The following is a 22,854-nucleotide window of genomic DNA, read 5'->3' as shown; positions in this document are numbered from 1 at the left end:
TGCCACATGAATCTCTGAAGCAACTTTAATACAACAGAAAAAATAGGGGGAAGAAAGTGTACATCCACTTTCATTGTAAAAAATCTGTTCATACAGCTTTTTAAAGTAGCCTTAAAATTTAAATATAATTGTTCATATGGTCCTTTTCATCTTTTTTAAAGATGCAATATGATACAATCTAAAGATGTAAATGCAAGTTTGCAGAAGCAACAATCTGGAATTTTCTAATCAACCACTCTCCTTAATCAATTTACATGTGGGCTATGAGCATGAAATCTCCTTTGATATTTTTGAGCTAAAGATATATCTAGACACAAAACTGCTTTACATTTCAGATACAGTCTGTGTCGTGTCTGTGTGGATGAACAATTTAAGTATAATGTGACAAATCTAATTATTTACATTACCTTGAAGCTCAGTACTGACTGTTGTCAGGAAATTGCTTTGGGGTCCTTCTGGCTGAACAGCTGATCTGTGAGTTGTCATGCATGGGCTCTGCCTCACAGCATTTTGTGGTTAGAATGAAAGTCATCAAGAAACTAGGCGACTTCGTTTAGAATGAAAGGCTTCAGTGAGTCTGAACATTTAAATAAGTTATTATGCTTTCCTTCCTCCACTAAGTCTTTGTGCTTTTCAATTTTAAACAACAGTGAGCCCCAGGCCATGTGCTACATTGAAACATCCAACTTAGATGGGGAAACAAACCTGAAAATTAGGCAGGTAAGATCTAATCTAGGTTTATATAATTATGGCTGTTCTCTATGACAAAGCTTTGCGGGGGGAAGAAAACTTCTCTCTATCCGTCTTAGGTTCTTCTGGTTGGTCTAAGAATTATATTGACATGAGACAGATTAATAGGAAAAAATCAAATTTAATTTCATACATATGAGAACTCCACATACATGAGAGGGTCAGAGACCCTACACACACACCTGCGAGGTTCACAGACAGAAAGGTACAAGGAGGTGTGGATGCCATCCTGAGCCAAGGAATTGGATAGGGACCCAGGACTTCCAAGGACAGGAGGGTCGTTCACAAGATGGTAAGAAGGAGAGCAGATGTTTGGGAATTTGATATTTGCCCTGCCATAAGGATGGGTCCAGACAGCACTTAAATGTATCCCTAGTCGTAACTCTCTTCTGCAGAAAATCCCTAATTTAAATTCTTCTAGGTAGTTAACAGAGGGGCAGTAGTTTCTCTTGAACCTGCAGGATCTCCATTGCCTTTTGCTCAAAATAATCCTCAAGCAAAAGTGATACATTTTGAGGAATCTTACAGCTTTATTTCTTAGTGTTATTGTCTTGGGTTGAGGCAATTCCACCCAACTGCAAATATTTTCTCATTGAGCCACTGTGGAGTGGTTTTACAAACTGGTCTAGTTAAATATTGTGGAAAACCCAGTTTTACTTGCCTGATTAAATATGGTCCATTTATAGTATTTTTAATATTTTATGTACTAGCCAACACCCTGATGATATTGGTAGCCCTACATGCTTTCACGTGTGTTAGCTTGTTTCCTGTGTTCACCTGGCCACAATTATCTGGCTTTGCCATGTTGAAAAGATGTAGTTTCCATTGCTATTTTAAAAGTCTCATGATCTTGGGGAATAGGTTAGATTTCTACATTTACTTCTCATACCATCCATAACAGAAAGCAACTATAAGGTTTTTATTTTTTAAGTTTTAAAAGGGACTTTAAAAAATGTATTCTTTTGGGTTCTAGACAAGTAGTGGAAATGACACATGGGAAGGGTGGATTGTGGTCGAAGTAGGTCATCATCACAGGCCCTGAACTCAGACTGCCCCAGGGAGTTGGGGCTGTTCCACTCCAGCCACTTCTAGCTGGAGCTGTCTTGGAGTTTTCCTTCTCCGAGGAATAAAAGAACAAAAACCTAACTCCTGTCTTTGGGAATAGGTTCTATTTATTGTGCATTCCCTTTTGGAGATTCAGCAGACAGATTTAGACTGTATAATGCTAAATATTAGTTTTATTTTTGGAAGCAAACAGTTCTTTGCAGACCTATTTCAAAATGCCTTTACAGGCTAGTTTATAGTCTCTTTAAGATATTTTAGGACTTTCACAAAAGATGCCCTATTCTTATGCTAAAAGCCTATGTTCAAGTGGAGAGGAAGGTATCTCCTCCTTATGATTTGACAGAGTGTTGTACAGTGGAGGATAATTGCTTATCAAATAATAGGATCTCTTAGATCTTAAGGTGTGGATGAATTTAGAATTCCCCACTGCCTCCCACACGCAACTTAATCTACTCTTGCTTATTTATAAATTTCTAAACAGGGCTTACCAGCAACATCTGATATAAAAGACATTGACAGTTTGATGAGAATTTCTGGCAGAATTGAGTGTGAAAGTCCAAACAGACATCTCTATGATTTTGTTGGAAACATAAGGCTTGACGGACACAGGTATGTAAAACTGGTCTTCATAAAACCACAGACGTCACTGTGCGGCACTATGTTGCTGACCTGGGTAGACATTTTCTTGTACTCTTAGCTCGATGGCTCAAAACCTCTTTCTTAAGCATTTCTGTATTCTACCCAGAGTTCTTTTGTGAGAATGCTTTTAACCCTGTGCACATGGTATAGCTGAAGACTTCCCCAGGGTTCCTGCCAGCCTGTGAGTTGGATATTTTCATGTATAGTCCAGGCTTCAGGCACATTGTTTAGTGGCTTATTCTTTGGCCAAAATACTTATCTTATAGGTTTAACTGTCAGTTCCCATGGCCTGAGTCCTTTCCTGGGTGGGAGGGGATACACTGGGAGTTCAAGATTTGCAGATATTAACTAATATATATACAATAGGTGAACAACAATTCACACTGTATAGCACAGGGAACTATAATCAATATCTTGTAGTAACTTCTGAAAAAGATAGGAAAACAAATATATGTATGTCATGAAGTATTATGCTATACACCAGAAATTGACACAACATTGTAAACTGACTATATTTCAATTTTATATATATGTATATACACACACACACACACACACACACACACACACACACATATACACACACACAAAAAGAGGAAGTGAGGAAATCATACCAAGGCAGAGCGAGTGACTAAGTGGGCCAGATGTTGCTTATGGTCAAGTACAATGAAGTCAATTACAATGAGTCTGATTTGGATTTAGCAAGTGGAGATCCTTGATCTCTGTTGGGACAGGTGGAGCCTAATGAGAGTGAGTCTGGGATAACAGAAGAAGAGTTGAAAAATAGAGAACTTTTTCAAGGAGTTTTGTTACAAAGGGGAGCAAAGAAATGGGGCAGAACTTGGCAGGAAACGTGGGGTCTGCCCTGCCTCCCTTCTCCTTCTCTACTAGGCGTTTGTAGTGGCCAACTAAACGCAGTTAAATTTACTAGTTCAAACTACCAGCCTGAGAGATTACCAGTGCTTTCATTATTTGTAATTCCTTTATTACGGTATTTAAATTCTAAAGGACACTTGAATACCCTGCACTATCATCCTCATTCAGATCCACCAAAAGTCTTCCTGTAATTTTTGAAGAAATTATATATTGCTCTAAATTTTTCACAGAGTGATCTTTCCATGAACATATGGTTATCGACTATTGATAGATTTGGCCGTTTATATAAGTAATGTTTCTGTTGTCTGACATATCTAACTGGCCAGCTTCCATTTCTTATCAGTTCCCCCATCAAACCAACGCCAAGCAAATCCACACAGTGAAGGAGAAGCTTTGTGTGGTGCCAAGATTTAGGGTACAGATAGAATTTATATAATATGCTTCAATTTATATGAAAGGTGGAAACAGATTTTCAGTACCTTTGTGCCTGTAGCACGCTTGACGTTTACAGTAATTATCCAGCGCTCTTGGAGCCCCTTAGTTTGGAATGAGTCTACTTTCCTTTAAGAATGAGGGTCATTGTCTGATGCCAGAAGCTTTGAAATTCCAACTCTGATGAAAGCTAATAACTAATTCTCATTGAGTCCTTGTAATTAAAAAGTCGTATTTTTTGCTTTTGAAGTTTGTCTCTAATTCCAATCAATCCACACCACTAATGCTGAGGTGACCGTTGCCACATTATACCGCATTGGACATATAAGAAATGGTTGGCACATATGTGCCCCAGAGCATAATCCAGCAGCATCCCAAGAACTTCTTGAAAACCTGCTTTAGGCCTGAGGACCCCTCCCATCTCTGAAGTGCACCCCAAATCTTGAGACATGTACTAGAGAGGTTCCCTTCTGGATGGGTCAGAAAGGCATGTTGTTGTGCATAAGCAATGAGAGTTATAGTTGCTGTGTTCTCTTCTTAAATTGGAATATACTAATTCCTAAGGATTTACTCACTTCATGGAAGGCTTCAGGTGCCATCATTGTCCACCCATCTGGATTGATTTCACCTGAGCTGGTGACATTTGTATTGTTCCTAAAAGAAGGCCACAATCCCAAGCTACTACTGGCCGTGGACACCTACTGGACACCAGCAGTGACAGCTTCGGTCTTGGTGTGCCTCCTCTGACAAAGATACTGTTTCTGGAGACTTCTTTGTGGGAAATTTCTTCCTTTTCTCTGCAAGTTTTTTAATGAATTTTTCTTTATACTTGACTTTTTTTATTTTTTTTAAATCAGTGAAATGAAGAAGTAGTACTAGGAATCTCTGAGCCATTAAATTTTGTGTAGTACATTACATTTTGAGAACCCCGCTGTATTTGGTGATAGCTTGTACCCGTCTGATGGCTCTATGAGAGGTTGTATCAACCCACAACCTACCATAGGGGGCAGCCTTCCAAAAAACCCACAAAAGACCCAGCTTGACCCTTGAAAAATGTGGTTCAAATTATATGAGTTGGAGCGCCTCCATTTGCTGTCATTTCAGAGGAGTGTATAAGACTTTTATATGCTTACCATTTACTGGAGATGTACTTGCAGTTCTTGGAAAACTGATTTTCAAATGCAATAAAATGCATGTCCTAGAGATCTTAGTACAGAGACTTAATCTCTGGAGGCAGAGAGGGCAATCCAAGTGTTATGATGAGATCTGTGTATTTACCTTACCTCATGTGTTTTTTTGAACGTTTCTTACGCACAAAGCTAATTTTAATTTAAAGGAAGGTGGAGGAAGGGGAACAGATCCCCTAATCTCACCACTTCCAGACATTTCAGAAACCTAAGTGGGCTTTACTGAATCAGTAAAGTCTTCAACAGGTTTGAGAATTGGCCCCTGAATTCCCTAACGTTACCTACCATCTTGGATACTGAAGTTGTAGGAAATGGCTGGTTTGGTGCTAGGGAGGAACAGCTGGCATGCTTCCCTCCAGCTGTCCTTGTGTAAGAAAATTATTCTTATAGGTGGGAAAATTACTTCTTTCCTAAAAATAAAGTAAATGAGAGAAGGGTTATTTTCATAACAGAACCTTTCTTGGAACTCTATAGTGGCTGTAAAATTCGTAAGCATTTTAGAAAATGTCGTTTCTAATGTCAACATAATCTGTCATAGCACTGTTCCCCTGGGAGCAGATCAGCTGCTTCTTCGAGGCGCTCAGTTGAGGAATACACAGTGGGTTCATGGAATAGTTGTCTACACTGGACATGACACCAAGCTGATGCAGGTGGGATTTTTTTTACCTATAAACACCTTTTGGACCTAAGTCTTTTGAAAATGTGCTATTTGTAGCTGTCAGCGCTGTAGTCCCAAACATAGCAGACCATCTGTCACAGATTCTTGAGCCCACACTCTACATCCAGAATCTCATTCTTTGGTGAGTGGGGCTGTGAAATGGCTCACTTCATGCAAAAACTCTAGAAAGTTCCACCAGAGATCACCAATGCATGAGTGACCCAATCATTTTATGTACCAGGCAGCATTCACTGACTATTGCAGTAATTCATACAAGTTGTGTAACGATGAATGCTCTGCATTAAAGTATTTGTCCCATAATTTTATTTTAATACAATGATCAAATTTTAGACCTTTTTTTTTTTTCATAAAAATGAAAGAAAACCTTGTGAGTCGAATGTTGACTATTTTTTCGCAGTATTTTTATGTTAAGCCATTTTTAATCACCTTTAATCCTAGCACTTGTAATGTTAACACAAGTTTATGGATTTTCCTTCTCTACATTATAATATTAGTATTCAGGGGACTAGATGGATATGGGAAACTCAGTTTTGAAATACTAAATGAAAATCTCCTTTAAGGGCTGATAACTTTGTACCTTGTAAGGGCACAGAGATGTTTTCAACAGGCAAGAGGGAATGCTGTTAATGATGCCATCCCTAACTGTTCTATGAATTCTCTGAATTATCATTTTATATTAATTTTGACAATGAATTTCCTGTCCTGTGGATGCCTTGGTTAGCACAGATCTGGCATGGTCATTTTTATCATTAAATACAGGTGAGGAGACTCCTATTCTTTATAGCCAGCACTACTTATACTGCTGCTGTGTTTAGTAAAACAAATACAAAATGTCACCAGAAATCTGGAAACAAGAGATCCCGGAAAGGTTGCCTTCATAGTTTGGAATTTCCAGGTCTCTGGCTGTGGGTGCCCAGGCCACCTTCTCTGCCTCTCTTCTGGAGCTGAGATACTGGATGCTTTCTTTAATCTACCCTGTTTGCTTACGTAGTCAAGTAATGAATGCATTGTTCATCTTACCTGCCACAACGCAAAAGCTATGTCTATAAAAGGAATAGTATTTCCTTCTTTCTTATTGTTTTACATCCTAGAAAAAGGATTGGGTGGTATAGTGGCCTTTAGAAAAAGAAGTGGTTAACCTTTGACAGCTTTTACGTCTGTGATTGTTTTCCATATAATTTTCGTGTGTTGACTCATGTCTAGATTTTGAGTTGTGACTTACTTTGTCATCATCACCAAAATACTGGATATACATTACTTAATCATTTGAACACTCTTCTTATCACTCATCTTTTGTTTCCTTTTACAGAACTCAACAAGTCCACCACTTAAACTCTCAAATGTAGAACGGATTACAAATGTACAAATTTTGATTTTATTTTGTATCTTGATTGCCATGTCTCTTGTCTGTTCTGTGGGTTCAGCCATTTGGAATCGAAGGCATTCTGGAAAGGACTGGTATCTCAATCTAAACTGTGAGCATTAAAGTGCTTATTATACTTATTTCTTCTTCCATTAAAACACGTGTTTGTTTCACAACTGATCTTGGAATTTCCTGTTTCTGAAAAGAAAACCTTGTTGCCAAGATAACTGGGCATTTAAACTTTATTTTTTGATGTAATTTCCTGTAAAAGAAAGTAAAATGTTAGAATCCCTAAAAATATAATGAGCGCTCCAAAGTAGTATAAAATGTTATTAATGTCATTTTAATTTCGTTAATTTATTCTTTTAAAATATTTTAACACAGTTGTATAGCTATCTGGTAAAGAAAGCAGGTTGAATACTTATATTTGAAGCACCTAAAACTATTTTACATGTTTCTAAAATGTTTAAATTGGATGTACTTTCATTTGAACTCATGAATGCTGTGTATTCTGTTAACAGTCTTGTCTTAGGGAAAGTGCTATTAAATAATTTCCTTTTGGAGCGTTTATCTTATTACTGAGTATTTCTGGGAAATAAGTTTATACTTCCTTTTGATGAGCACTAAACCAATAAATACTTAATTTCCAAGAGTGCAGAAGAAAATTCTAGTAAGGTTTTATAGCAAAATTGATTTTTTCAGTTGTATTTTAATTTTACTGCTTTATCTTTGCAGTTATTCCAGGTTGGTTTTTTTTAACAGTCATTGTTTTGCTGTTCAACATTCAGCATTTCAATTCAGCATTGTTAAGACTGCCATCCTTTTGTTTCTTCATATGCTTTACAGTTTATCTGGGAGAGCGGTTTTAGTTACATTATTGAAGAGGAAGAATATAATTTACCTCGGGCTAAATTTACCTAGGGTTCAGCCCTGTTGTTGTTTTTGCTGTTTGTGTTGGTTTTGCTGCCATTGTTTTGTTTGCTTTCAAGACATAGTTTAAATTGGAAATGTTTTTCAAAAATTTATATAAAAGTGATTCTACCCAGTTGAGATTTTACATCTGTAGACCATCAGTCCTATCTCTAAAATCTCTAAACTTCATGTTTGGAATAGGTTTGAAATATTTGTTAGTACTTTCACTTTTTAGTACCATTATGCAGTTAATAGAATTAACAACATGTGTAACACAAATAATGCTATTCCATCTTGGAGAATGTACTTGAAAATAGGAATATGTTATCAGCACAGTGTTCCTCCCAAACTTTCTAAACATACTATGTAGTATGGAAAATTCTTGTTATACTAAAGTTCTGGCCAATGCAAATAAAATATGAAACTGTAAACGATTTTATTCCTACCTCCCCCAACAGATGGTGGTGCTAATAATTTTGGACTGAATTTCTTGACCTTCATCATCCTGTTCAACAATCTCATTCCTATCAGTTTGTTGGTTACATTAGAAGTGGTGAAATTTACTCAAGCCTACTTCATAAATTGGGTAAATATGAATTACTATTGTTTTTCATTACATTAAACATACATTTTTGTCTTTTTTCCTGAAAGAGTCTTTTGAACTTTCAGGAAAAAAAAAAAAATCTTAATTATATCTTACCTTTTATTGACTCCAAGACAGTATTTCAAAATATTTTTGAGCCTAATATAATAATAGCAAATTTATTTGACGTGTGAAAATCATAACAAAGTCTCTCATCTCAGACTCACACAGATTTACAGACCAGACATGCTGGGGAAAAGAGGTCTGGAGTTGAGGAAACCTATTTTTAGTTACATACTGGTCTTGGGGAAAAGAAGAGCCATGGAGTTAGGAGTTAAAATACCTGGATTTTAGTCCTCATTTTATAATTTACTAGTTGTGTGAACTTTGCCAAGCCACTTGACTTCTTTTAGGCTTATTTTTGTGGATAATCACAAGGGAATAATAAAACATGCTTTACCTGTATCTCACTGTTGTTACATAGATCAAAGGACTCTCACTGCATAGCAGACAGCTTCATAAACAATTGAGCACTATGGAAATAACACTGTACTTGATATTTGTAACAACCAGGCTGTCTGTCATGTTTTATACATCTGTGTAGCTTGCTTTTCCACACTGGAAACAATTTCAGCTGTGCTTGAATTTTTCTTCTTAATTTTTTTCTTAAAATTTTTTTAATCCTGTGAGAGTGTGCTAGACATCTGTTTCCTGAATGTTTTATTTATAGAATGTTACTCTTCTTCATTTAAATGCCAGTTATTTTTACCAAAGTTAAAATTAATGAATTTATGTAAACGAATCTTTAGACCTAATCTGCCAGAAACTTTAATTTTGCCTTGTATTTTGAGGCATTTTTGGCATTATCTTTTGATTTTTTAATTATTTAAAAGTCTTTCAATATGAACAATGTTAGGATTTTTTAAAATAAGCTACTTTCACAACCACTCATTGTCTTCCCATGGTAAATGGTCCACCTCAACCATCAATCTCTTAATTCATTGGTAAAAGATCAGTATAACTTGGAAATCCGAAATTAGCTGCAGGCATAGCTCATTTCATGCAGGAGATTTGTTGCTGAAAAAAAATGTGTAATAAAGTTTGTTTGTTATAAGTACAATTAAAACTCATTGAAGGTTTTCAACTCGCAGAGATAATAAGGCAACTCATTAGGAAAATCGAATAACTAGTCTGTCACTTAATTTTTTTATTTGGATTTTCAAAAGTAATATTTGCTTAAAATAATTATATAATTTTAGTGTTGGATGAAACCAGTAGGCTTATGCTTTTCAATTGTCTTTCTAACGTACAAAGATTTTTCTAACATTCCTGACAGAGCATCCCTTACGAGGTAGCTTCTTCCTTGTGTGGGAATGAGATTAGTAACTGCCTCCCTTTGATTCTGGTTCTTCCCAAATAGATCTTTTATGAAAATGTCTAATCTTGTTTCCAAATGACAGCCCTGCAAAGCATTTGCACTTGGCTCTCATGCCTATTCTGTCATATCCCCACCCCCTCATCTCATTTCATTCTTTATGTGACATGATTCCAACTTAGTCCCCTGTCCCATCGCTACTCCCTAAATATTGCCCACTTGTTTACTGTCCCTCTTTAATACATGGCGCTTACAACTCAAAAGCCTATTCCAGAACTGATGTTGCTCCATCTGAAATACAGATGTAGGAGAGATCAGATTTGGGCTTTTCATTTGACATGTGAAAATCAGTAAACCCTGGCTTGTCAGTAAAATGTTCTTTGCTTTCATGTATATACAATGTAAGAAACTTGGCCAGTGGTTACTGGGGAATATGGGGTGGGAAGGGATAAACTTGGGAGTTGCAGATTTGCAAATATTAACTACTATATATAAAAACAGATTTAAAAAACAAATTTCATCTATATAGCACAGGGAACTGTATCCAATATCTTGTAATAACCTTTAATGGAAAAGAATATGAAAATGAATGTATGTATGTATATGTATGACTGGGACATTATGCTGTACACCAGAGACTGACACATTGTCACTGACTGTACTTCAATTTAAAGAAAAAAATAAAAAAGAAAGAAAGAAACTTGGCCAAGAAAGTATAACAAGATGGAATCACTTAGGTAATTTTTCAAGGGACTTAAAGTCTTAATTATTTGAGCAATGTCTTGTTGCTATTATTTTAGCTCACATTAAGCCTTGTGTCAGACACTGTAGGAAGCACTGCACATACATTATCTTATTTAATCCTTATAATAGGTCACATATTTAGGAAATGGTGGCATGATAGTAAACCAGGATTGCCTGATTCCAGACACATGCTCTAACTACCTTATAGTTCTCCCCTTATTGTGAAATATGATATTCTGTTTTGAGTACTTTTTTAGGAAATCAGCTGACATAGTGTGGGGACGGCAAGCGATGAGAGTGTTACCTAGCTCACCAGTTAAATAAAATTGTACTCAGTCTCTTACTACCAATTGTATTCAATGATTTCTTGTCTTTTTTTTTTTTTTTTTTTTAAGGATCTTGACATGCACTATGAACCCACAGACACTGCTGCTATGGCTCGAACATCTAATCTAAACGAGGAACTTGGCCAGGTAAACTAAATTTCTTATTGATATGCTGAATTGGCAGTCCTATTTGGTGTGATTTCTGCTGTATGTGGCAACTTCAGATGAATTGACAGCTCCTAATTTTCCATTTTTTAAATGATTGATATAAATACATGTTAGGACCTAACTATCAACTTTCATTTTTAGTAAATGAACATTATTTAATGCATATTTTGCTCTCAGAATAAGGATGTCCTTTGGTATATAATCTGATTGGTATGTTAAGTATTGGCTGTTTTGGAGTTATAAACTCGCAGTATTAAAATTGTTTATAGCTTTTGACTAAGAAGGAAGTAAAAGTTAAAAGCTGATCAATGAAGTTGTGTAAATCAAACAGGAATTTCAGATTTATAATTTATACTCTATTCACACATAGATGTATATTTGTAATTCATTTATACAGACTAGCTGAGAAAAGATTCTTCTTTTTTTGTACCGTTGCCATTTGCTAATAACTCTTACTCTTCGAATAGCATTTAAGCCAGCATTATCCTTTTGCTTACCAATTCAGATATTGTGTGAAGTTAATTTTAATCACAAGCTATCGCCAGTCTTGTAATTGTTAGTAATGCTGAGGGTGCTTATAGACACTGTAGTGCCCTACATGTGTTAGGTAGCTGCAGTGGCACTCTCTAGTGGATATCCACACCATGTTACAGCAGATTTCTACCTATGACTGATAGCTTTTCTATTGTCTTGATAGCCTTTAATGTTAGTATATAATTCATTGCTGAAATACTGAGAGAAATAGTTGAAAATATTTCTTAATGATGTGCAGAAAGTAGTCAGTTAATAGCATTCATTGTGCCCCTACAATGTAACGAAATTGCTAAAGCAAATAATGTAAGGGTTTTTTCCCCCCTTCTATAAAAGACTGGCTTTAAAAGACCTCTGTAATTTTAATGAGAAATTTTAAACCTTTTTTTTAGGTAAAATACATATTTTCTGACAAAACTGGGACTTTGACATGCAATGTAATGCAGTTTAAGAAGTGCACCATCGCTGGAGTTGCTTATGGGTGAGTGTTCTCCCCTGAATCAGAGTATGATACATACATTTAACTCTTGCTAACAGTTTGAAACAATTTTGGGAGTTCTGATTATCAGAGGTTTTTTTTTTAATCTAAAAGGCAGTTATTATAATTTTAGCATACTTACATATTTTGTGTTTTATAGCTTGGTATTGTTTTTCATTTGGAATTTACAATAAGATAGGGGCCCTGCCCCATAATTTTTAGGTGTTTAGAGTTGCTGAAGGACTCCATCTGGCTCTGGTAATAAAGTACAAATACTCTCCCCTCTCCATTGCCATAAAGTTAGGGTACAGTCCTGTCTGAGGGAGGAACATGCAGTGCGTCCCTGGGCAGTTTTCAGGTTAAAATATGGTTGTTTCTCTGAAAGTTATTCCTTGGGTTTGCTTTTTCTTTTTATCATCTCTCCTTTTTGCAGTCACAGGGCAAGCTAGATTTCTGATGACGGGAAGAAGGGAGGGACACAAAACTCTTAAATCTGGGGTATAATGAATATCACCAAATACGTTTATTAGTCTCTTAATCTCCTTTAGAAGGTGCTTGCTGAGCACCCATTTTTTCTTACTTCCAGGTATGCTTGCCTAACCTGTTCAGAAACCTTCTTTCTGAAATACTTTATTAGGGTAACTTGAGAAAATGAATTTCTACGTTTCCTAAAAAGGCACGATCAAAAGAGGAAACATCCTCCTGGTTGCTTGACCTTGGCCTATTATCACAGTTTCCAACTGTCTTGATGTACGAGTGGTAAATACTGACATCTTAGCCATGTAAGCAAGGGCACTTGCTTTTGGTTTTTCTGGCTTGCACCCACCCCTTCCACACTCATACTCTGTCTCTAAGCAGTAAGCCAGTATAAAAATGGGGTATTGAATTGTTATGAAAATGCGTATAGTTAAAATTATAAATAAATAACCAGTTGGTTAAAAAAATTCTCGAAGCATGTGGTTTTACCCCTGTACACACGGGGTCTACAAAGAGAAATAGATGGAGGCTGACACCTCTTTCTTTGGGTTAGCAGAGAGTGTGACTAAAAATGACTTCAAACTATGTGTGTAAATGAAGCTAGAAAGACAGTTGACGTAATGGCTTTTTGACACTGTAAGGGCAGGCTGTGAATTTAAGAAGCATGCCTACTGTGTCCAGGGCTGCATGCCATTTTGCATCTTCCCTCTTTTATCTGAAGATCTCCTGATTCCCTTAGATGAAAGAGGCCTCCCTCTCTTCTTACCCCCACCCCCCAGCTGCTGCAGGCCTCTTTGTTTTGTCGGTTGCTGGGGTAGGAGGGGTACGGCCACACTCTTTGACACTTTGCGCTTATATATTCAATCCACAGTTATCCCAGACGAGAGACAGAAAGGTCTGTTGTGATTCTAGATTTTGTTATATTATACTTGCTGACAGATTCATGGTGATGTCTTTTTTTACACAAAATCTGCATTCATTCATAAGTGTTATTTTTGGAGGGATCTGTTTGGTAATTGACATCCCTTTTTTACTTTGTCCAATTTCCAGTTGAATAAGAAAGCTCTTCAAATTAGCAATTATTGACTGTGAACTTGCCAGAACAGAAAGCTAGAATGATATCTAGGCACTCTTTTCTTTTACATTTTGTAAGGTTTTTTCTTCTTGAAATAAGTCCTTAAACACAGGCAATAGTTCTAAAACGCAGTGTTCTTCCTGTGTCTTTTGGTGATATTGTCATTAACAATTATGTATTATATATTATGATAGAGTAGGTTTAAGATTGGTAAATATTAAAGTAATTTTAGGAGTTAAGTATTGTCATCATTTAGATTAAGTTTCCAGTGAAACAAATTTCCTCTTGAGAAAAATGATATCTCTTTAAAACATGAGTTCTAGTCCTGGCTTTGTCATTAATTCACCATATGACCTTAGAAAATTCCCTTTGCGATATTCCAAGCTCTTTAAAATGAGGCTGATGAGACCAGACAATCTCCGAGATTCTTTTCCAAATATAAACTTCTAACATGTTTAGAAATTTATTTTTTTATTTGCAATTTTTAACTGAAATGGAAATTCCTCTTTGGATAATGTGTCATGTTTTCAAGAATACCAAGAGCCTTGTTGAGTGAAGCTAGTTGTTGAACCACTTCCAGTAAGCTGTGTATGTGTGTTTAGGATCCTTAATCCTGATAGAGTTTCTATCAGTTTTTATTCCTGATGGGCAGTTGGAATGCCAGCATTGTAGAGAGCGGTTGCTATACGAAGGCTCTGGACAAACTATGAAACTTCAGACTACTCAGGTGTTTACAATAGGAGAGACTCATGGCTGTTACTTTTACCTGCAGAGTTTGGTGGAATTAAGTAATTCCTGAAAACCACCTTTCTGAGGGAATTTCCTCTGGACACTCCTGAGCTTTAGGAACCCAGAGAGTGGGACATAGCGTGTTTTCCTGTCTCATTCGCCCAGGAGCAGTGTTTAGCACTTGTTTAATGTGGGGAACTATTACATACGTTTACTTCCCCCTCCAGCAGAAGAAAGGACAGTGGTTACCTCCTCAGAATATGACAAAACAACGGGAATAACACAAACTTTCACATACTAACAAATGCCTTTGGAGTTATGGTTTCAGAGCTGATGCTTCTTAAACATTTTTAACAAAATAAAGCCTCCTTTTAACCTAGATAGAGTCAAAGATAGAGTCAAAGACAAAGATTAATCTGTTGTCTTTTTCAGTTCCAAGGACAAGACTTGAAGTCTCTTGGTAGTACAGTCTGCCTAGTTCTGTGTATTCCACAGGTTTGTAGGAAGAAAATAGTTAACACTTAAAACAATGCTCCAGAATTTAGTCTTAGTGAGTTATCTCTCATTTCATATAACATTGGCCCCAAATTAGATTCATGATGGGCAATGAAATAAAAAGATTTGCACATACTTAGCAGTGATGATTATTTTGTAGAGATCAACTTTGTCAAAAATGCCACCATGCTTAAACTGATTAGGTTGTTTCATTAGATCTTTTTTTTCAGTCACATGTAAATAAATTATGATGTCACATCTGTAAATTTAACTTACTACAAACTAGAAATTCTAAAGAATATGAAAATGAATATATGTATGTGTATGCATGACTGGGACATTGTGCTGTACACCAGAAATTGACACGTTGTAACTGACTGTATTTCAATTTAAAAAAAATAGAAATTCTACTGTTAAACATTTACTAAAGTATCATTTCAGCAAATTTCTTCCTGTGGGGAATAATTCAGTTTTCTCACAGGCTGCTTGAATACCAGGAATAGGTAAGGAGGCCTTTATGTTCAGTGGCCAGAATTCTCAATACAGTGAATATTCTGGGCTATAATCTAAGTACTGTCTTTGTTGATAATTTAGATCTTAGTATTAAAATCAGCTGATTACCTGGGTACAGTCTCTAAAGTTAAAAAAAATTCTGTTAAGCAAATTAAAAAATACTTTTTATATGGAGAAGTGATTTAATCAGTATTTAAAACATTTCCTTGACATTTTCCTTTTAAGTAAAAACTGAATGCTCTTAAAACCAATTTTTATTTATACATGAAAACAGTATATGGGTAGTTTCACTTGACAATATTTTGTTTAGCAATATGTTTGCTGAAAGGATCAGTAACTTCTTTAACCTTAAGAAGAGATTAACCATGAGAAAACTGACAATTATCTAAATACTTTGCCCCAAGGTCTGTATTGTAACCAACAAGCACATCTTACTGCTCGCCATGCCTGGTGGGTAAAGCTGCGTAAATGCCATTCATTTTTTATTCACGTGCCTCAACAAATGTTCATCTCTTTCTATGTATGTAGCGCTTTGTTAGATGGTTGGGATTTAATGACCAGCAAAAGTTCACATGGCTTCCACCCTCTTACAGTTTATAGTCTAATTGGGGGTTAATAGATGTAATTAAATAATCACACAGACAAAAAAATCATAATGTAGTACAAAGGTCTATGGGAGTCTGTGACTGATGGCCAGCTTGGGTTGATCTAATCAGGGAGATCAGGGACTGCTCCCTGAGAAAGTGATGCTGAAGACTGAGATCCAAGCATGAGTTTGATTAAATAAAGAACTTACCAAGCATGTATAACAGCACTGACACATAAAGGCAAATAACCAGACAGAGCATCCACACCAGAGCTGCTGGAGCAGTGATCTTGGGGAAACTCATGCAGTCAAGATAAGTAGCAGGTGTGTGGGTCACCTGCCACTCATCACCCAGCATCTGCCATGGCTGGACCACCCCTGGGAAGAGGGACCCTGGGCCTTGAGTTCCGAGGCTTTTGTACTGCATGATTTGAGAAACACCAGTCGCTCTTCCAGTGTGAGATCCAGGGCTGCTGTACAACAGCAGTGCAGCTTGGCAGAACCTTGGCACAGTGCTTTTGCTTGGGTAGCACCAGACCCTCTCCGGGTCTAGTTCAGGGGCCACTCTAAGCCTTGAAGTTGCTGAGGAGTGATTGCCTAGAATGCTGGGCTGCAGCCAGTTTCCGACAGAGCTTGGCAAGAGGCTGTTGCCTTTTCTAGGAGTCCAGCCCACCAAGACTTGCTTAGCCCTTCCTCTCAAGCATCCAAAAAAGTCCTTTGGTAGAAGAGAGAATAGTGGGTAAGGGGACTGCCTCCACTGTGATGGGAGTGAAGGTAGTGGATACTGCACCAGAGACACATTGATTCTCTGGAGGTGCCTTGGGATGATGAGGCTCATGTCGTGGCCAGTTTGGTGAAAGGATAAAGAGAGTAGAGGACACTGAGGAAGTGAAAGGGTCCCACCAGTTTTCAGTGAAGATTATTGTATATCTGCCAAAGACAATGACTTCACATTTGTACTGAACTCCGCATTTTTTAAACTCTACCTATATCTAATTAATTTAAAGGAGAACTATTGCATGGTCGTATATGATGAAAGAAATGGGAGATTAGAGAATCTGTTCTAGCTGCTGAGAGAGCAGATCTTAAATGTTCTCACCACAAGAGAGAAATGATAGTTAGGTGACAGATGGGGTGTTAGCTAAAGCTGTGACGGAAATCACTTTGCAGTATATACAGGTATATATCAAATTATCATGTTGTACACCTTAAACTTGCACTTGTTGTATGTCAATGATATCTCAGTAAACCTGGAAAATTTTTGAACAATAATAAGAAAAATTTAACAAATAAATATATAAATGAAAGAAAATCTGCTCTGTCAAATACTACTGGCCATTTCTGGCTAGAATACAAGACTGGCTAGCTTTGAAATGGAAGCTATAAATGGATCAAACTTTCCTAATGCTCAGATGAGCTAATGGATGAAATTAAAGTATTGATGAATGTGTTTTCTTTTTGACATTTGAGGGGGGGCGGTAATTAGGTTTTTTTTTTTTATTTTAATGGAGTTCCTGGGAACTGAACCCAGGATCTCATGCATTCTAAGCACACACTCTTACCACTGAGCTATACCCTCCCCCCCATATTTTCTTTTTGAGATAACAGATTGTTTTATGAATGTATTATGGTTTAAGTGAAAAGTTTTTAATATCTTTTAAAGTGTTAATCTTTTAAAATGTAGTTCTTTTAATCACAGTCCTTTAAAAACCTGTTTAGGGGACTTTCACATAATAGTAATCAAATTTACTTCTAAAATATGCTTGGCAAATTTTTTCAGTGTGATAGTTTGTTCTTAGGTGTGAGCATGTCTGTTTGCTTAAAACACTTTATTCTGCTTATACAGTATGTGATTAATTTTCCATCGGCTTTAACATATATTTAAACCACTAAGTTCAGGTTTTCCTACTGAATACTGAACTATCTGCATAAAAGTAGGAAATTTCATGGTGAAGAGGCAAGTTGGCTCTCCAATTAAAGAATAATTTTGTAAACCTGCTTAGTAACCATAAATCATACTTTTGTACTAACTGCCATTCTTTGAAAACCAACTAAAAATTCATTTTCTTAACTTTTTCAAGACCTTTCAGTACTTCTCTTATTCATGCTTTTATGTTTCCAGCCTTTCTGTGATTATCTTTTCCTCTCTTTCTGTCCCTCCTCTTGCTTTCTGAAGCCATATCCCTGACCCTGAGGATTATGGTGGCTCTCCTGATGAATGGTAAGCGGCATGGACCTTTCTGTCCCATTGATCCCTTTAGAAGGTTTGCGTTGTATTGTTTTGTTAGACACACATTTCACTACTTTTGAGAAAAATGACTGATCAGGTAGGGTGACAATGCTGTAAAGTATCACTTAAGAGCCACTGAATATCTCTAATTTCCTATTGAATAACCTTTAGTCATTTTATAAACAGTAAGTTCAAAGTTTAGGCTTCCTAGATTTTTATAGAGATATGTATCTGTAATAAAATCTGTAATGATCAACTGAGAGTCCCTGAGCTGGCGACTACCTAAGATTTCAGCTCCAGCTCCAGAAATGCTCTTGTTTTTTTAGCTCAGCACTGCCACCTTCTGCCACTATTCACATACTCTGCAGAGCTACAGAAAGATGCTACTAAAACATGCCCACGCAGTGGAAATTTCCTTTTACCTTTCTTTTCATTAATTTACTAAATCTGTTTGGAGGCTCGAAAATGAACATTTTTTTAGTGAAATGCCTGGAACAAATGTTGGAAGACTATGCTAGCAAGGACTAGAGTTAACTGGAATATAATTAATTTTAGAATTATTTAATATGGCATTTACTGAGCTTAATTTCAATACTTAATGGGTTTTTTGTCTAACCTCAAAATCCCCCCATCGATTTACATATTCATTTAGAATAGTATAAGTTTATTTTGATAATTCATCATGATTTTGTGGCAAATGAAATAATCAGAAAACAGTTTCCTTTAATGCTGGTAACTGTAGAAAACATGTGGCTTTTTATGTAGTTAAATTTCTATTTTCAGATTACACGTATTTTAGGATAAAGCTACATTTCCAATATACATAGCAGTCCAATAACATCATTCAATATTTTTCAACTTGGATTTTAATAAAGTGGAGATTTGGTAATAATTTGCAGTAACCTCATAATACCTGGAATTAATGACAGAGGCAGCTGTTTGGTTCATGTGATAACTGATGAGTCATTACGCTGAAGCTCATTGCTTGGAGTGTCATATATTTCAATACCTACACACAACTGGATAATTTTTAGTAATTTTTAAATGTGCCAGAGCATCTTACTGTTGGTGGATAATTCAATTTAATGATGTAGATATTCCCTTTTATCTAATTTTTTGAGAATGTAGTTAAAATTTTGACTGTATCTTTTTACTTGTTGCTTTTCTGTAGAACTAATGTAATTCTGTTAATTTGAAACACTGTTCGTGAGTATAGAATTAATACATATCTTTCTAAGATAATTCATTTATTCTTAAGAGAAGGAATTGACCTTCATATTTTTATTCAGATTGGATGGAAATGTTAGAAATTGTTGTTTACTCAGGTCATTTAAACAACCTCTATTGAAAGTAGGATATTTCATGATTTTTATCACTGTTGGAAGGAGAGGATGCTATTTTGTCTGTTTATAGGTTCTTTTTGTAAAACATCCTCTCGGGAAATTTGATATTCTAAACTAGGTAACTCCAGATTTTAAAGAGCCAGCTTTTTCACAAATTATTTGTTCAGTTCCTCTTGCAGTTATGTATAAACTTAGATATTAGTAATATTTTTAAAAATAAACACTAAGGAAGGCTTTTGCCAACTTATTAATAAAGTGAGCTGTATTGTAAATACATACTTGGATTCTCCATCTGTCAAAGAGTTACCTTCGTGCAGTTAAGATGAAGGAACAGATAGTACCTGAACTTCTGCTGTGTCCTGGGTCCTGGGGAGTTGTCAACCATGCATACTTCGAATTCTGACCACTCACGTTCACATCTGATCCTCTGGATACCCTTGAACCAGCTACCTGATCTCTCCTCATCTGGAAGAATGTAGACATCACAGGGAGGTTGTGAAGATTAAATGAGTTCTGTTTTTAAAGTGCTTAGAATAGTATCTGGACATAGTAAACTCACAGACTGTTAGCTCTGATGTCTCTCGCTTAATTCTTGAGACATATTTGAGGAGCTGTAATTGGCATGACCATTCTAGAGTTGAGGAAATTAAGGCGAAGAAGCTAATAAGTAACTTGCCCCCAAGTACACAACCAGTAAATGTGGGCGACAGAGTTAAAACTTCACTCAGCCTCCTTATAACATAGGTGCTGGTTATATTACGCCCCATAGATGTTAAAGAGCTTTAAAGAGTGTCTCTTCTCTCTTGTTTTGTGAAGGTAGCAAGAGCAAGTAAAATTTAATTGACCGACTTGAGAAGAGTTAACATGGGGTGGAGGAGCGGACATAACTTTGCACAGTCCTAAATCTGGCATCTGCCCAATCTGATCCAGTTGGTTTCATGTTGCCAATGAAACCAAGATCAAAAGTGTGGTCCTGGTTGAATCCTATGCTCCAGGCAGCTGGCCATATCTTCATGCCACTGGAGAGTGCAGATGACTCTATAAATCCAGGATCTGGATGCTTATTCTTGTCTGACCGTCAGCAGCTTCACCTTTCAATGTGAAGTTCATTCAGTTCCCCAGATAAGACCTGTGACCCGTACTATTTCACTACCCTGCTTGCACCATATTTGCCACAAAAATACCAAGTTAAAAAAACACATGATGTTTAACACTTAAGTGTATGTAGATTATTTACCGTATTTACATTTAGTCAAATTTGAAGGCAAACCTATAACATAGTAACACTTTCAAAAGCACTCTCTTGACATTAAAAATAATTGTGTGATGACGGTAGCTCTACTCGCTTAATCTATTAATATAAATAGTTTACAGAGATGAAATCATTTCCTAACCAGTAGCCACTTACTCCAGAATTGATATGATTTTCTTATTATTGCTGACATATAACCTTGCAGGTTAATTCATTTCTATTAAAAATCTACCGTTCTCTAGACAGATAGTTTCAATATTTAGGGGATTACGCAAAAAAATCTGCTTATCATCAGCATCCATGTGGTCCTAAGATATGATTATTTTCCAAAACTATATATTTTATTACCATTTTTTTCTTTTTCTAATTTTTTGGTGGAAAATTTCAAGCAGAAACAAAAGTAGACAGATGTACTCATTCACTCGCTCAATAGTATGTACTGAAAGCCAGTTTCATCTATATTCCCTCCCGCTATTACTTTGAGGCAAATCTGAGATAATGTATTATTTCACTTTTTCTTAACTATTTAATATGGTTCCACATTATTCCTTTCTGACAGTCATTGTTTTTTAAGTAAATGATAATGAGGGTAATTCTCTGGGAGGATTACCTTAAAGTGTCCTGTGTTTAGTCATTTCACTGTGATTTTTAGTATTATCACAGTATTAGTGGATAGTACCATTTTCTGTTTTTATTTTCCCATTTCATTTTAGTCTACAATTATGTTTGGAATGAGTGGTATTTCTTTATTCTACTGCAACAGCTAGGCTCACCAAAACACTCTTCCAGCTGCAACTATATAGCAATGAGATTTAACACATCCAAATTAGCGTTAGTCTTCAAAGTAGTCACTTTGACAGGTAATTTACATATTCCAGTGAAGCAGCTATTTCCTAGAATGTTTTTGGAACTCCTCTTTTGAACCTGCCCTCAGAAATACTTTGAACCACACAGAAAAGCAGATGTCATTACTTTGGTCAAAGCCAGTGTCTAATGAAAATATTATTATTAAATTCAGTCACTTATTCATGTTCTTGGACTTCAGTGGACCTGACTCTGAATAACAAAATCATTTCTGAAAATTAAATCTCCCTTTAAGGAATTTTGACTTAGAACCAGTGGCGCCATTCAAAAGCAGAAAGTGCAGATCCTTTCCAAAACACTGCTTTCGAGTTCCACTGCCTTTGTCTTCCTGTGTGTGGCTGTGGGTAGTATGTATATGTATATAATGTATACATTTGGTTTTTATGTAGGATGTGTGATGTATTTCAGGTGGCCGACATGGATTGTGTTCTGATTCTTAATTTTTTTAACTTAAATTTGATTTAGTTTTTATATTCCTAATGCATTCACATGTTACAAATACAAAGGAGGTAAAGAGGGGAAAGTTTCCCTTCCTTCCCTGTTTTCAACCCTCCACTCCCCCTCCTGAAGGCAGCCAGTGTGACCCGTTTCAGGTGTATCCCTCCACGGATACATATACGTGCATATATTTTTTTCTCTCATGTTTTTACAGAAAGTGAAATGTACTATATACATACTGTTTTTTTACCCGCTTTTCCTTTGACAGTGCGTAATGGAGATTTGTTCATATTCCATGAAGAGCTTCCCATTTTTTGATTAGTGTTCTGTTATGTGGATGTACCACAATTTTTTTTAATCAACAACCCTGATAAAACCTTTTAATCTTCTGCTATTAAAAATGTGCTGAAAAGAAAGAATTTGTACATACAGTATTTTGCACTAGGTAGTATAAATTTCTCGAACTGGAATGTTTGGATCAAAGGATTACATGCGTTTTAAATTTTGAAAGAAATTGCCAGTATCCCTTTTTAGAAGTTGTATTGAGTTCTTTTTATTTTATGGAAATTAACCTTCATTATAGGTGTTGGAAATATTTTTTTCCCAGTTTGTCATTTGGCTTTTGATTTTGCTTGCAGTAGTTTTTTCTGTGCAGAAATGTTTTAGCTTTATGCAATCAGATTTATCTATTTGTTTTGTTTTCTGATTTATGTATTATACTCAGGCCTTTTCTATTCCTAAATT

At 36.1% G+C, this 22,854-nt stretch overlaps 1 protein-coding gene across 4 annotated transcripts in view; it reads left to right on the top strand.

Annotated features, from left to right (window-relative positions):
* Positions 1-22,854, top strand: part of ATP8A1 (ATPase phospholipid transporting 8A1) — a 218,494-nt gene that overhangs the window by 66,308 nt on the left and 129,332 nt on the right. For 2 of the 4 annotated variants that reach the window (XM_032496806.1, XM_032496809.1), the window contains exons 8-15: positions 651-720; positions 2,297-2,424; positions 5,488-5,599; positions 6,938-7,103; positions 8,362-8,489; positions 11,001-11,078; positions 12,023-12,111; positions 18,160-18,204. In XM_032496806.1, coding sequence (XP_032352697.1) covers positions 651-720; positions 2,297-2,424; positions 5,488-5,599; positions 6,938-7,103; positions 8,362-8,489; positions 11,001-11,078; positions 12,023-12,111; positions 18,160-18,204 — 816 coding nt within the window. The remainder of the gene's footprint in view (positions 1-650; positions 721-2,296; positions 2,425-5,487; positions 5,600-6,937; positions 7,104-8,361; positions 8,490-11,000; positions 11,079-12,022; positions 12,112-18,159; positions 18,205-22,854) is intronic. The other 2 variants (XM_032496817.1, XM_032496814.1) reach the window with 1 other exon arrangement.

Source organism: Camelus ferus, chromosome 2, assembly GCF_009834535.1.
Source record: "Camelus ferus isolate YT-003-E chromosome 2, BCGSAC_Cfer_1.0, whole genome shotgun sequence".
Lineage (NCBI taxonomy): Eukaryota > Metazoa > Chordata > Mammalia > Artiodactyla > Camelidae > Camelus > Camelus ferus.
The sequence above is the reverse complement of the archived record's forward strand: the minus strand, read 5'-3'. Positions and strand labels throughout refer to the sequence as shown.